This window comes from Protomyctophum bolini (genome assembly GCF_963924005.1).
Source record: "Protomyctophum bolini genome assembly, chromosome: 10".
Taxonomy (NCBI): domain Eukaryota; kingdom Metazoa; phylum Chordata; class Actinopteri; order Myctophiformes; family Myctophidae; genus Protomyctophum; species Protomyctophum bolini.
This window is the reverse complement of record NC_137871.1, coordinates 30,438,004-30,450,564: the sequence shown is the minus strand read 5'-3', so window position 1 is coordinate 30,450,564 and position 12,561 is coordinate 30,438,004. Positions and strand designations below refer to the sequence as shown.

The 12,561-nt window shown below is 42.1% G+C and overlaps 1 protein-coding gene across 1 annotated transcript; it reads left to right on the top strand.

The window, feature by feature from the left end:
- Positions 1-254: 254 nt before the first annotated feature.
- Positions 255-12,052, top strand: taf7 (TAF7 RNA polymerase II, TATA box binding protein (TBP)-associated factor). The gene is made up of 12 exons (XM_080774671.1): positions 255-596; positions 2,304-2,380; positions 2,469-2,547; positions 3,281-3,414; positions 4,893-5,016; positions 5,806-5,864; positions 6,279-6,351; positions 6,842-6,955; positions 7,300-7,488; positions 10,454-10,566; positions 11,110-11,169; positions 11,651-12,052. The coding sequence occupies exons 1-12, from the start codon at positions 557-559 to the stop codon at positions 11,693-11,695; spliced, it is 1,107 nt and encodes a 368-aa protein (XP_080630797.1). The 5' UTR covers positions 255-556; the 3' UTR covers positions 11,696-12,052.
- Positions 12,053-12,561: the final 509 nt, after the last annotated feature.

Sequence of the window (12,561 nt, the reverse complement as noted above, 5' to 3'; positions counted from 1 at the left end):
GATGTTTTTTGCTGAGGCTGATTTTGGAAGAGCGAATTATAATTGTATTGTTGTTGTTTTTTATAATATATGAATCGTTGTAGTAGTTAAAGCTATGGTACTCGTTATCGCATTTGACTCTTATTGTGAAGCCTTGTTTTCTTATCATTATGTTGAACCGGAAGTGAGATGACGGTATAAAGAGATAAATAACTACTAATTCTACAGATGTAATAATAATTTGGCCAGCTCCATTCCATTTCTGACCTCGAAGGGAGGTCACGGTCAAACAGGGTTAGGTTTTGGGACACCACGTGGATTCGGTAGAGATTCGTGATTTAGGGTCAGAATATGGAGGTCCATTTTCCGAGGGTGGGTTCTGACTCCTGAATGCAGCACGAATACTAACAAAGCAGATAGATAGATAGATATAGTTAGTAGCTCTGGTCCATTCTTTAGAATTAGATAGACCTTTAATGAGGAGAATACGAATTCATTAGAAGAGTCTACAGTTTACGTTGTTACCCACATTATTCTACTTTTGTAAACACACATTTGTGTAGCCGTTAGCTGTAACATGGAAGGCAAGAAAACAAAGATTACTTCCAAACTGAAAGGTAAACGTTTTGCTTTGCATTTAGCTTGATTAGCTAACGTTAGCTAAGCTAGCCTGAGCCTGATGCACTGCAGAAAACAAACGTAACTATAGACGACTAACGATAGATATTGTTATGTTACCTATAGATAAAGTAGTAGTACATTTGTAATAGCTGTATTTATTATTTGAGAAAGACTCACGTTGGTTTAATAAGCTGCTGCTAGAGCAATAGCATTGATCACAATCAGCTAACGCTGCACCACACTGTAATGTTATCTTTTACAGTATCTTTGTTGATTGATTGAATACTTAATTGACAGATATGCAAACAGCATAAACTAAGGATTACCCCCAAAATTCCCGATGACTAAATTGTTTCCATTGAGGTCCTGTATGGTCTCGTTGTTTGAAATCATGCGTCATTGTCACTGTTTATTTTGGTTGGACTAAAAACCCCAAATCCATTAGATTATTTGCCCCCCGTCACATTGATTGAAGTATTTATTAACAGTTTGGAGAATTACAGTACATTTCAAACACAACTCAATACAAAAACTGTTAACTGTGGACGACCCATCATAAAGCATTACACTTGTTTACAATAGGGTCATAACATTTAGTACATTTAGTGGTTGCATTGCATTGTGGTCTTATAGTTATCTTGATGATTTACAGCTATGTACATTTTACATATGTTTTCTTGCTATGTTTTTGTGTTTTTGTTGTATTTTTGTGTGCACACTGCATACAGAGTTGCACTATAAAAAAACCGGAAACTGCGGTCGGGCAATTGCAACTGTCCACTTATGATGATGTAGGCTGCTTCACTACTTTGCCTACATACTTGCCTTTTCATTCTCCTTCACAAATGAAATGTAGCCCTGTGCATTAGCGAGATATTCTGGACCATGGATACACTTGTCCGGGTCATCCCTAATCCCCCAGGTTCTATGTTCCCCATTTAGGCTTAGGGTAGATACCTTATACAATTTTGATATACCGTAAGTATATGTCAAGGACCTTGACATGAAAATCTAGCCTGTGTTCTTATTCATACTGTAAATTGCTCTGGATTAAGAGCCAGTCCGCACCAATGCAACTAGTTGCAACTCCTTGCAACAGAATCATATTAAGACGACATCAATGCAACTGCCATTGGGTATAAATATTAAATAAATTATACTGTCAAGTTTTGTCAACCATTATACTGTTGACACTAGTAGTTACATGCAATAGTTTTGTAGTAAGGAGTTGTTGGTTTGGACTGGTCAAATACGACAGATACGTTCTCTGTGGTTGTTATACCTTTTAAGCTGTGTCATTTGTGTCATTTTAGTCGTTGCTATATCGCTGTTGTTGGGCAGAAATATTTTATCTCCATATTTTAACCTTTTGTGTTTTTTTTGTGTAAATAAATGCCCTACTTGAACATACTATAATGTCACACAAAACCAACGCGTCAAAAGTGCCACCCGCAATTTGAGTTTGTCAAACTGCTACATTTGAATTAGAATCCTGAAAGGTAACTGATTTGGACATACTGTATGAGGTTTCTACCCGACAGAGACAATATTTAGCAGTTTTTAAGTATAACAGTTTGTTGAAGTTTTTCAGAAAACGAAGTTAGGATTTAGAAGTCGTTTTTAGAATCGGCCTCAGGTCTAAATGGGTTAAATGGGTATTCCATAGTGATCCTTATTCCTTACTCAAAATGTTCTCATTTCAGTCGGAAAGGTCGGATCAAAGAACAAGGACGATGCTCCCTATGAGTTGGAGAGTCAGTTTGTCCTCCGTCTGCCCCAGGTAAGAGAAGTAAATATTCATTTATTTAAAAATTAAATTAAATACGCGGATGGTGTTTAAATTCTATCATGTTCTATTTGTTTTTAAGGAATATGCATCAACAGTAAGAAGGATTGCTCAGTCTGGCAGTGTGAACATTAAAGACAGACTCACCATTGAGTTGCACCGTAAGTCAATTTACCAGTCACTATTACACAGTTTACCAGTCACTATTACACAGTTTACCAGTCACTATTACACAGTTTACCAGTCACTATTACACAGTTTACCAGTCACTATTACACAGTTTACCAGTCACTATTACACAGTTTACCAGTCACTATTACACAATTTACCAGTCACTATTACACAGTTTACCAGTCACTATTACACAGTTTCAGATTGAAACAAATCAAACCATGGAGGGCAGGGACTGCACACATAGATATCAAAGGGGGCTTCAGCCCCTGCCCTTTTACCCGTTTGTAAAACAACTGCCCTCTCCAGACCACAAATGCAGCATTTACTGTGGTGAAAGAAATGCAAATGCCCTTCTCTCCTTTCCATGCCATACCGGAAGGCAGCATTCAGGAGAATTGTTTTTTCTCCTGAAGTCTCCTGAACTAATTTGTTTCGAAATCCATGTCGTAAACCGCATCTCCAGTAGATAAAGAGTGCAGGGTTGTGCCCTGAAAATAGCTGATCTACAAGCTCTCAACGTGTTGTGAGCTTGTAGATCTGCTATTTTGGGCCAAAAGTGCCCTCTTATGGGATTTCACTCTCTGCACGTGCCTGGTGGAGGGTCACACACAGAAATAAATGCCCATAGTTTTTATTGTTCCATATTATACGGTACCTCAAAATAATTGACAAGATGATAATGATGATCCTGACATAACACTGTCTGTGTTTGTGCTCTAGCGGATGGTCGTCATGGCATAGTGAGAGTGGACCGCGTCCCCTTGGCCTGCAAGCTAGTAGATCTGCCCTGCATCCTGGAGTCACTGAAAACAGTAGATAAGAAGACCTTTTATAAGACTGCTGATGTTTGTCAGGTAATAACATCAATAATCATAATATCCATAAAATCATCATACCTCATGGAATGCATGCATAGGACAGTTTATTAAATGGTGCAAGTAATGAGATGCTATTTTTCTCAACTCCAGGACACTGATAGTCTGGAATCCAGACTGATTTACTAATTTCATCATTTGAATATTTTGTGCAATTAATCCTAAAAGATGAAGATGTAGAAAATCGGTCAATAATCACTAAACAATTGCCCAGGCGGTGGCGTAACTGTCTGGGCACCCGACTGGTAATCCAGTCGCAGTGTGCCGCGGGTACAACTCCCGAGCCCGACACGGCCTTTACTGCATGTCATCCCCCCATCTCTCTCCCGTTTCCTGTCAGCCTACTGTCTGTCCCTTCAAAAACCAATAAAAGGCGTAAACCGCAAAAAAAAATCACTAAACAATTGGGGGGAACTGAGAACTTTTAATCCATGTGATGAAGCACTAGTTTATTTTTTATTTAACCTTTATTTAACCAGTAAAAAAACACATTGAGACTGAAGTCTCTTTTACAAGTGTGAACTGGCTAAGACAAGAGGCAAAATAAGTGACACAGCTCTGCCAGTAACAAAAAATACACAACAAAAAACAGGACATACATACAATGCTCATAAATACAGTACCCACTACCGAAGAAGCTCAAAGGGGGAACAGGAACGCGACCAATAAGGACTAATAAATAAAAACTAAGCAGCGGAAATTGCTAGTAGACTAAAAAGCAAGCTGACATTTGCTATACGTCAAAGCAGGAGCAGTGTATGGGAAGTGTGCCCTTGGCAATCCTTTTAAAGCTCACTAGGGGAATCACAGCAGCCAGTTTGAGTCTGGACTGTAGGTCATTCCAAGACCAGGGTCCGAAATAAGCAATGCTTTTTTTTTCCCAGCCTCAGATTTTGTTGGGGGCACGACATAGTGTAACCAAGCATTTGATCTGAGGTTGAGAGAGTTTTGGACAAGTTCAAATTTAGAACCAATGTAATGTGGGAGGTTACCAAGAATGGCTTTATAAATGAGATGAAATGAAACAGGGGGTCAAGTCTGCTCAGAGTTGAGGAACTAGCAAAGCGGTAGACCGTATCGCCATAATCGAGCTGCGACAGGTTTCAGTCGTTTGAATTCCATAGAGCAGTGGTTCTCAACCTTTTTACACCAAGTACCACCTCAGAAAACATTTGGCTCTCCGGGTACCACCATTATTATGACTTAAGTTAAAATACAGTAGCGTACACCTAACCTATCCCATTCTATTCACATTTATTCTAATTACCGGTAATATATTTCACCCCAGTTTTCACCCCCAAAGAAATATTACAATAAAACTGGCAGTTTTCACACGACAGACAGACAGACACACACATGCTTGGTAGACGCTGTCTCACAAATTGAAAATTGGGAGTTTGGGACTTTGCCTTTTGGTTTTCTTTTGCTTTAATCCTCGTGTACAATCTATGGCTTAGATGCTGGTGTGTACACTAGATGGAGACCTTTACCCACCTCTAGAGGAGCCTACTGGAAGCACAGACCCCAAGAGCAAAAAGAAGGACAAAGACAAGGACAAGAAGTTTGTCTGGAATCACGGCAGTAAGTGTGCACAGTACACACACACACACACACACACACACACACACACACACACACACACACACACACACACACACACACACACACACACACACACACACACACACACACACACACACACACACACACACACACACACACACACACAAAGAATAAGCATACAAGGACACAAATAGTAAAGGTGCTGTAGAGTTACACTTACAAAATCATGGCATGTGTTTTCAATTCATGATACAATCTATGGGTATAAGTAGCAGCGTCTCCGCCATATGTGGCGGCTGCCAATTATAGCAGAGACACCACAATACTTTGCCTGCCTTTTTGCCTCCTTTTTGGGCATCCCAAGTTGTTGGAACCCTCTAACAACCAGTCTGTGGGTATGCCCTAGGGCTAGGCTGCCGAATATAAACACAAATAGTCTGCACCTATAGCCCAGCTCTGAGATGGTATTTAGGAGTGGTTGGTATTTAATGACCGTGGTCATAAAGGCTTCCTCTAGGCTGTGGTCAAAGGTGCAGGCTATCTCTAATACAGACACCTCCCTGGACTCTTCATCAACCACAACAACATCTGGTGTATTAGCTGTCAAATATGTAAATATGTCTGGGTCACAGAGATGAAACATGGATGGACACACGCGCAATGTGCCGAGTATGGTACTTGAATCCCAATATGAATCGGGTACTGTGCATCAGTAATTCAGGAAGTTCAGCTTGCCCTCTACAGTTGATGGAGCTGTATCCACTCGAGTGGTCTCATTTTATGCACTTTTTTTCCTTTTGTCTCCAGTCACCTGCCCCTTGAAGAACACGCGCAAGAGAAGATTCCGGAAGACCGCAAAGAAGAAGGTTCTGACGTTTTCATTTCGCCCCTCAACCCTTTGTGATCCATCTCTTTTAGCATCTCCTCTGATCATCCATCTGTTTTCTACACCATTTACATTTAATAAAAAACAGGGACTGCGTTCAAAGTGAAAACGTAAGATTTACATATAAATAAAGGCTCTCCATCTTAGTTTGCCCCAAAGGTATGCAAGAAAAGCAATTTCACCACTGCTATGATCAAAGTGAGTGAGTGAACACTGGGCTTCTACTTTGTCTTTTGAATAAATCTTCTGGAGGGTACAGAGCCAAGCTGAAGCTATATTGATTTGGCCCCCCCTGTTTTTAATCGCTAATGTGCTGGCTGGCATGTAGCCAGAGTTGTGCGTGCGTGTGTGCGTGTGATCGCAGCATATCTAACCCCTTCTCTCTATCTCGCAGTACATTGAGTCTCCTGATGTGGAAAAAGAGGTGAAGAGACTGCTGAGCACTGACGCTGATGCTGTCAGTACGCGTATCCTTTTAGCTACAGTACACACACACACACACCTAAACTCTGTCTTACCTGGCAGCAGGTCTAAATATGCTTTCACACACACACACACACACACACACACACACACATTGCAAATGTATCTCAGAGAAAATATGTTGATGAAAGCCCCAGAAGGGGACGTCCTCTCCTCTAAAAGGCTCACGTGATATCTCTCTGTCTAATGCTTTTTATGTTAAGTTAAGAGATACAGTACATCCCGCTAATGGGCAAAGAGCCCATTAGCGCTGTGATGAAACTACAAACTTGCCTGACATAATCAGAGCACACCCGGGTGGGTTGTTTTTGGATATGTTGATGGACTGTACATTGTCACATTGGGTTAGGGTTAGCATGCATCAGTTGGTCGCAGTATTGTAGAGCAAATATTTTCGTCAAGTGATCTAATGACTAGTGGTAAGGTCCAGGCTCTTTCTGTTGATTTGGTACGCCTTAACCCGACGATGTTCAGGGTGGGAGGTGATAAATGAAGATGAGTCCAAGGAGGCGGACCAGCACGGCTCTCTAGCCAACCTGGACTCCTCACCGGGCACCTCGGGGCACAAGATGGGCCACGGGTCCTCAGGTAGATTTACAACATACTGTGTCTGATGTTCACTCTGTCGTAACCCAATTACGTAACATTCCTCATGGATTAAAGTTCTCAATCACCACGACTGATTTGGATTGCATGTCTTCTATGGAAGCATGATGCACAGCAAAAATAGCCAATCTACATTACAGCATTTTGTGTTCAAACTAGCAATATGTTCAGAAACATCATCCATAAAATCCTAATAGTCTAAGGATATCTCATATAAAATCTAAGTTTTAAAGCCTCAATTTGTGATTTCTTCACCTGGTTGGCAGTACGTAGAACAGTAGAGATTTTATTTAGCTTTTAAATCCATGATTGCGTCTGGTTTTCAGCCCAACGCGACGAGCTGAGGGAGATCTTCAACGACATCAGTAGCAGCAGTGAGGAGGAGGAGGACGAGCGGCAGGACGACGAGGACCTGAACATTATGGACACGGAGGATGACCTGGTCAGACAGCTGCAGGACAAGCTGGACGAGTCTGACCCGGCGGAACACGAGACTGACGGGAACCACCAGATAGGTGAGGGGAGACCATGTTCATTCATGCACATTTATTAAGTTGGATAGCGCTCTTCACCACCGCATGAATAGTTCTTGGTTGCTAGGCGATCGGTTATCAACTAGACAACTAGTACCAACAAGGTCGACTAGTGGACTTACTAGTCGACTAGTTGCTTAATGGGCCTAGTTCGATTCACATCCTGTTTGGGCGCCATCTTATGCTAAGTAAGTAGCGTCAATGTTAGCAAGCTAAAATGAAGCAATCCTTGCTCTAGAAAGCGCCAATGTTCCCATCTAGATCACCGGATGATCAGCAAAGACCTCCGAACATCGCGCGTTTTTTTTTTTATTTTTTTTACTTCATCCAGATTTCGAAAATTCTTTAATCTGGTGTTCAGGTGATGATATGCACATTACATGCACAATAGAATAACAAATAATTTATTTGATTTATAATGGGCTTCGGTGGCAACGAGGGCCAAAACTGGTATCCACCTGGTGGCACTGAGTGGATGAGTTAACAACAATTGCACTGAAGCCAGCATGGCCAAACAATTGACATAAACTTAAATTGTACTTTCTTGGCAATAAACAGGCAAGTTACATTTAGGAAAGAATCAACAAACACAAAACACAAGCGGTTTCACAAACCCTACTGTTACCCATGTTTTGATTGTAATCTGTAATGTCTTGAAACAAACTTATATGTCATACATTGCTTCTTGTCACATGTCATACATATACATCTTGCTGCACAGTACAATCATTTTAAGAAACCTAAACAACAGAAACTTACAGTCTCATGACTCTAGGTCCTGTGTGAGGAGAGAATATTTATGCTGCTGCTAGCTCTGAAGCTCAAACCAGAATTACAAACAAGGAAGGGTTACAAGCAAAGGGTCCCCCTAGGAAGTGTTACAAGTAAAGGGTCCCCCTAGTGGGCTAGGTGGCCATGGGGCAGAACAGATGTGTTTCCTCCAACTGCGCCTTGGTCTGCCACAGGGTCTCTTCCCTGTGGGACGTGACTCGAGGACCTCCCTAGGGAGATGCCCGAGAGGCATCCTAACCAGATGCCCGAACCACCTAAGCTGGCTCCTTTCCAGGCGAAGAAGCAGCGACTCTACTTGGTTGGAAAAAACCCTGTAGAAATGACTAACCAATCAGGAAGTAGACAGGCAAATCGACCAACTTCTAAGAAAATCTTTAAAAGCAGATTGCCGCCCTAGATGTGTCACAGAGACTACATCTTTTTGGGAGCGTTTTACCCATTTCTGGCTGTCTGAATACCCCCTCCCCCCCAAACAAAAGAAATGTCATTAAAAATTGGAGAAATACTGAAAAAAATATTGTTTTATAGCAGCTTCAATGGGCTAGAGTCTCACCGTGTGTCTGTTTCTACCAGCCCTCCCAGCCTCTAATTAGCCGTAGAAGTTCCATCTGCTAGGAGTTGTAATTACTCTAGGCCTCTACACCAAATCTCTCTGCTGAAAATAGCTGATCTACAAGCTCACAACACGCCACGTTCTTTGATTGAAACCTTTATTTCAGGGGAATCCAATTAGACTTGTAGATAGGCTGCAGATAACGGACTTTGAGTAGAGTTGTTGCTGAAATAACCACAGCGTGTTGTGTGGGGATGTGGCTCCCCATGGACACCACAGGAGACTGATCTACTGCCCTCCCTCAAATTGGCCTGCTCCTGCCATTACAGACAGTTTGTAGAATTGGAGTTAGAGAGGGAGCTTCCTGGTGGCTCAGCAAGGGACTTGCCTAGTACTCAATTTAAGCCTTGCTATCAGCTTGTGTGTTCCTCATCCCCTCTCTCTGCTACTTTGTGAAACAAAAGAAGTGAGAACACTCTATTTCTCTATCACTTCTCCTAGAGTTCTTATCGATTGCACAGAATGTCAAGTTGCTACCACAAGTAGCAACTTGACAAGTGTTTTGTGAAGTAGCCAGTTTAATGACAATGTCCTGAGTCTCTGTCCTTGCAATCAGTGCAGTTCTTATGCTTAACCCATTCTGGACGGGAACCTAGTTTTGGCGTTTTAACAGATTTACAAGCTCATAGCGTGCCACCGAGTGACGCGCTACGAGCTTGTAGGTCTGCTATTTTTGAAATATCGTGAAAATGTGCTGCAAATCTTTGAATATATATTCTTTCAGAAGACTTTTTATTTAGACGTCGGGCTTAAATGGGTTACTTTGTACTTTGTGGTACGACGGCATAAATCAACTCGGCTGTCTCGATTCAACCTCTCGGCTCAGCACGCACACAGACATTAGCATGTTGGTGGAGGACTGAGCCATTGTTTTCAAGTCGATGTTAGTGGGTTGTGTACACGCATACTGAATTACGACTTGTTAAAACCGATTCACTGCTACCTGGTGGACGCAAGAGTCAACGCTTGACTGCCGACCCGGATGTACTAGGTCCGTTTTGTGGCGTCCATTTTAGATGCTCAATGCTAGCGAGCTAAAATGAGGCCATCCTTGCTCTAGAAAACGCCAATGTTCCATAATCAGAAAATACCTCAGAACATCATGCGTTTTGTTGAACTCCGTTGATTGAGCGTTATTCAGCTTTTTAGTCGGCCTGTATACAAGAAGTGAACGGCAGTGCGCACGTGCGAAACCTATCTAGGATCGCTGAAGAAGGAAAGGCCAAGCAAAAAAAAGAAAAAGAATACAGCCATCCTGTTTTATAATAAAGCTGATTTGACGGAGCGTTCCACCAGGAGCAGTTGACAGTTGGATTTTATTTGACGGAACGCTCCATCATGAGCAGTTTTTGTGGTAATCGGGGACAAATCTACCCATGATTCTCTAGTTTGTTGGTTTTGGGGTAGAACCATAGTCAGTGTGTCCCCTGGATAGTGAGTTTAATTCCTTCTTTTGGAATAAGAGACTCGGGACGTGCCAGCTGATGCCACTGAGTATGTAAGTTGTAATATATGAATCTATTGTACTTCTGTGGCCCACAGTGATGGAGTATCAGGTGCAGATGAACAACGTCAAGGCTAAGCTCCAAGAAACACGCGCTCGCAAGAAACAGCAGGAGGAACTCATCATGAAAGTAGAGAACCAAGCCCTGAAGGTGAACCACACACACACACACACACACACACACACACACACACACATACACTTGAATACAACCATGCAAGTATTTTACATTCAGATAAATACACAAATCCCAGTTAACCTTGACTGTCAGCATTTTGGAGACGTTATTTTCTTTAGCCTTTTCTTTTAAAACCATAATTATTACATCACTTGTCAGCCCCCGTTGTGAGCGATTCCTTGGCACAATGAAAGAAGAAACAAAAAAAAAAAAACCTTGTGAAAATTCATCATTCTACCAAGTACTCTTTTGGGGGGATATTTTACAACGAGTGAAACATAAGCAGACACGGCAGTCTTTTTTGACAGTGTCATTTGGAGCTGTCACAGCCCTATCTCCACTTATTATTATCACAAAACCAGGGGAAAGGTCAGTCATGCCCTGACTGGCATTCCAAGTGGCCTTTCCTGTCAGGTGCCAGATTGGAACACGGACGGACACATTTAAATCCATCTCGGTTTAATGAGTGTCGTTTATGCTGACCTGAACAAACCTCTCTTGATTCCCGTTTTGCAGAATCGCTTCCAGGCTTTATTGAACGAGATTATACAACAGGAGGAGCGAGAGATGGAACAGGTATTTTGAATGGAAGTCTGCTCTGTGTGCTTTGCATGAATGTGAGGCTGTACCTTGTTAAAATGTGATGTCCTCTCTTTTAGTGCCAGGTATTAACCTCGCCTAAGTGGTTTTCTCTCATGGCATCGATGAAACTTGTTTCTCAAATCGACCCAGATTTAGATTGCAGTTCTCAGCCCATGCCAGCTGAGGCCTGTTGTAACCAGTATCATCCAACTAGCACTACCCGCACGTTTTGCTGTTCCTATTGACAAAGGCAAAATGCGGTGTATATTGATGAATCCACAGAGCGCTGCCCTGGGCACAATCATAACTGCTGTGTCAATCACCGCAGTCATGGTTGCTGTTCGGCGTGTGTGTGCGCGCGTGCACAGGAGATATAGATGTATAGATAAGACGACTAGTACTACTACTTAGCCTCCAGTTACACCCCAGGGCTGTCTGGCATCAATCAAACCTGTTCTCACTTCTGCTCCAACAGCTGGCCTCCCTACAGGAGCAGCTGGACTCGCTCATTGAGAAGTGAGCACTAGGGGGCAGTCACATGTCATCACCACCCTGAGAAGCGCCACACAAGGACAACACTTCCACATGGGCGGAGGCAGGAGTCCCCATCCATTTACATGCTGTGATGCTGTGTCATTCCTTTTAATGTTTTTTTTCCTCCCATTCAGACACCACAGGAGTGTAGCGCACTGCTTTGTGTTAATATTTCTGTTCTGTTTTAGGTTGTCAATTATTGTATGATTAAACTGTTAAGACTCTTGTGCTTTGCTTACTTTGCTTTAGTGGAAAACCTGTCACAAGAGCTTATACTACCTCCCTGTATTAATTTGCCTGGTCTGAAAAATGAATAAAGGCATGGATAACTCCAGAATTAAAATCATTATTGTGCCAGAATAGTTTGAGTGTGAAGTGTGTCGTGGCATATTGTAGAAGTGTGAGGAACACTGTCTCATTGTTTAGAGTACAATACAGAAAGTGGTAGGTCAATCAGGCTGGTGTATTGCACGTGAATGGAATGGTAGATGCTTTGATTGCTTTTCCATTAATAAAGAAAAGTGCTTTGGCACTGTTGGCACAGCATCCTACAGGCCCTGGCAGCTCTCCCCTGGAGTTGTCTCCTTTGTTAGTCTAAAGCAAAACTGAACATTTTCCACTCAGGATTCCCTCCCAAACATTTCCACAAGCCTCCCTTATATACCAGGTGAGACCCCACCCACAATGATTAGTAATTGGACCAATCTACTCAAACAAGGTAAACCATGACCCATGAGTTAGACCAACTATACAATTACACATTTCCTTCATAGAGTCTGAATGTTTTCCAAGGCATCACATCAAACACAAAACAATTATGATAGCATTAGGCAACACAGATAAGTAGTATAT

Coding starts and splice junctions, on each gene's coding strand:
- taf7 (XM_080774671.1), top strand. CDS start 557: ATGGAAGGCAAGAAAACAAAGATTACTTCCAAACTGAAAG. Junction 7,489..10,453: donor TGACGGGAACCACCAGATAG/GTGAGGGGAGAC, acceptor TGTGGCCCACAG/TGATGGAGTATCAGGTGCAG. Junction 10,567..11,109: donor TAGAGAACCAAGCCCTGAAG/GTGAACCACACA, acceptor CCCGTTTTGCAG/AATCGCTTCCAGGCTTTATT.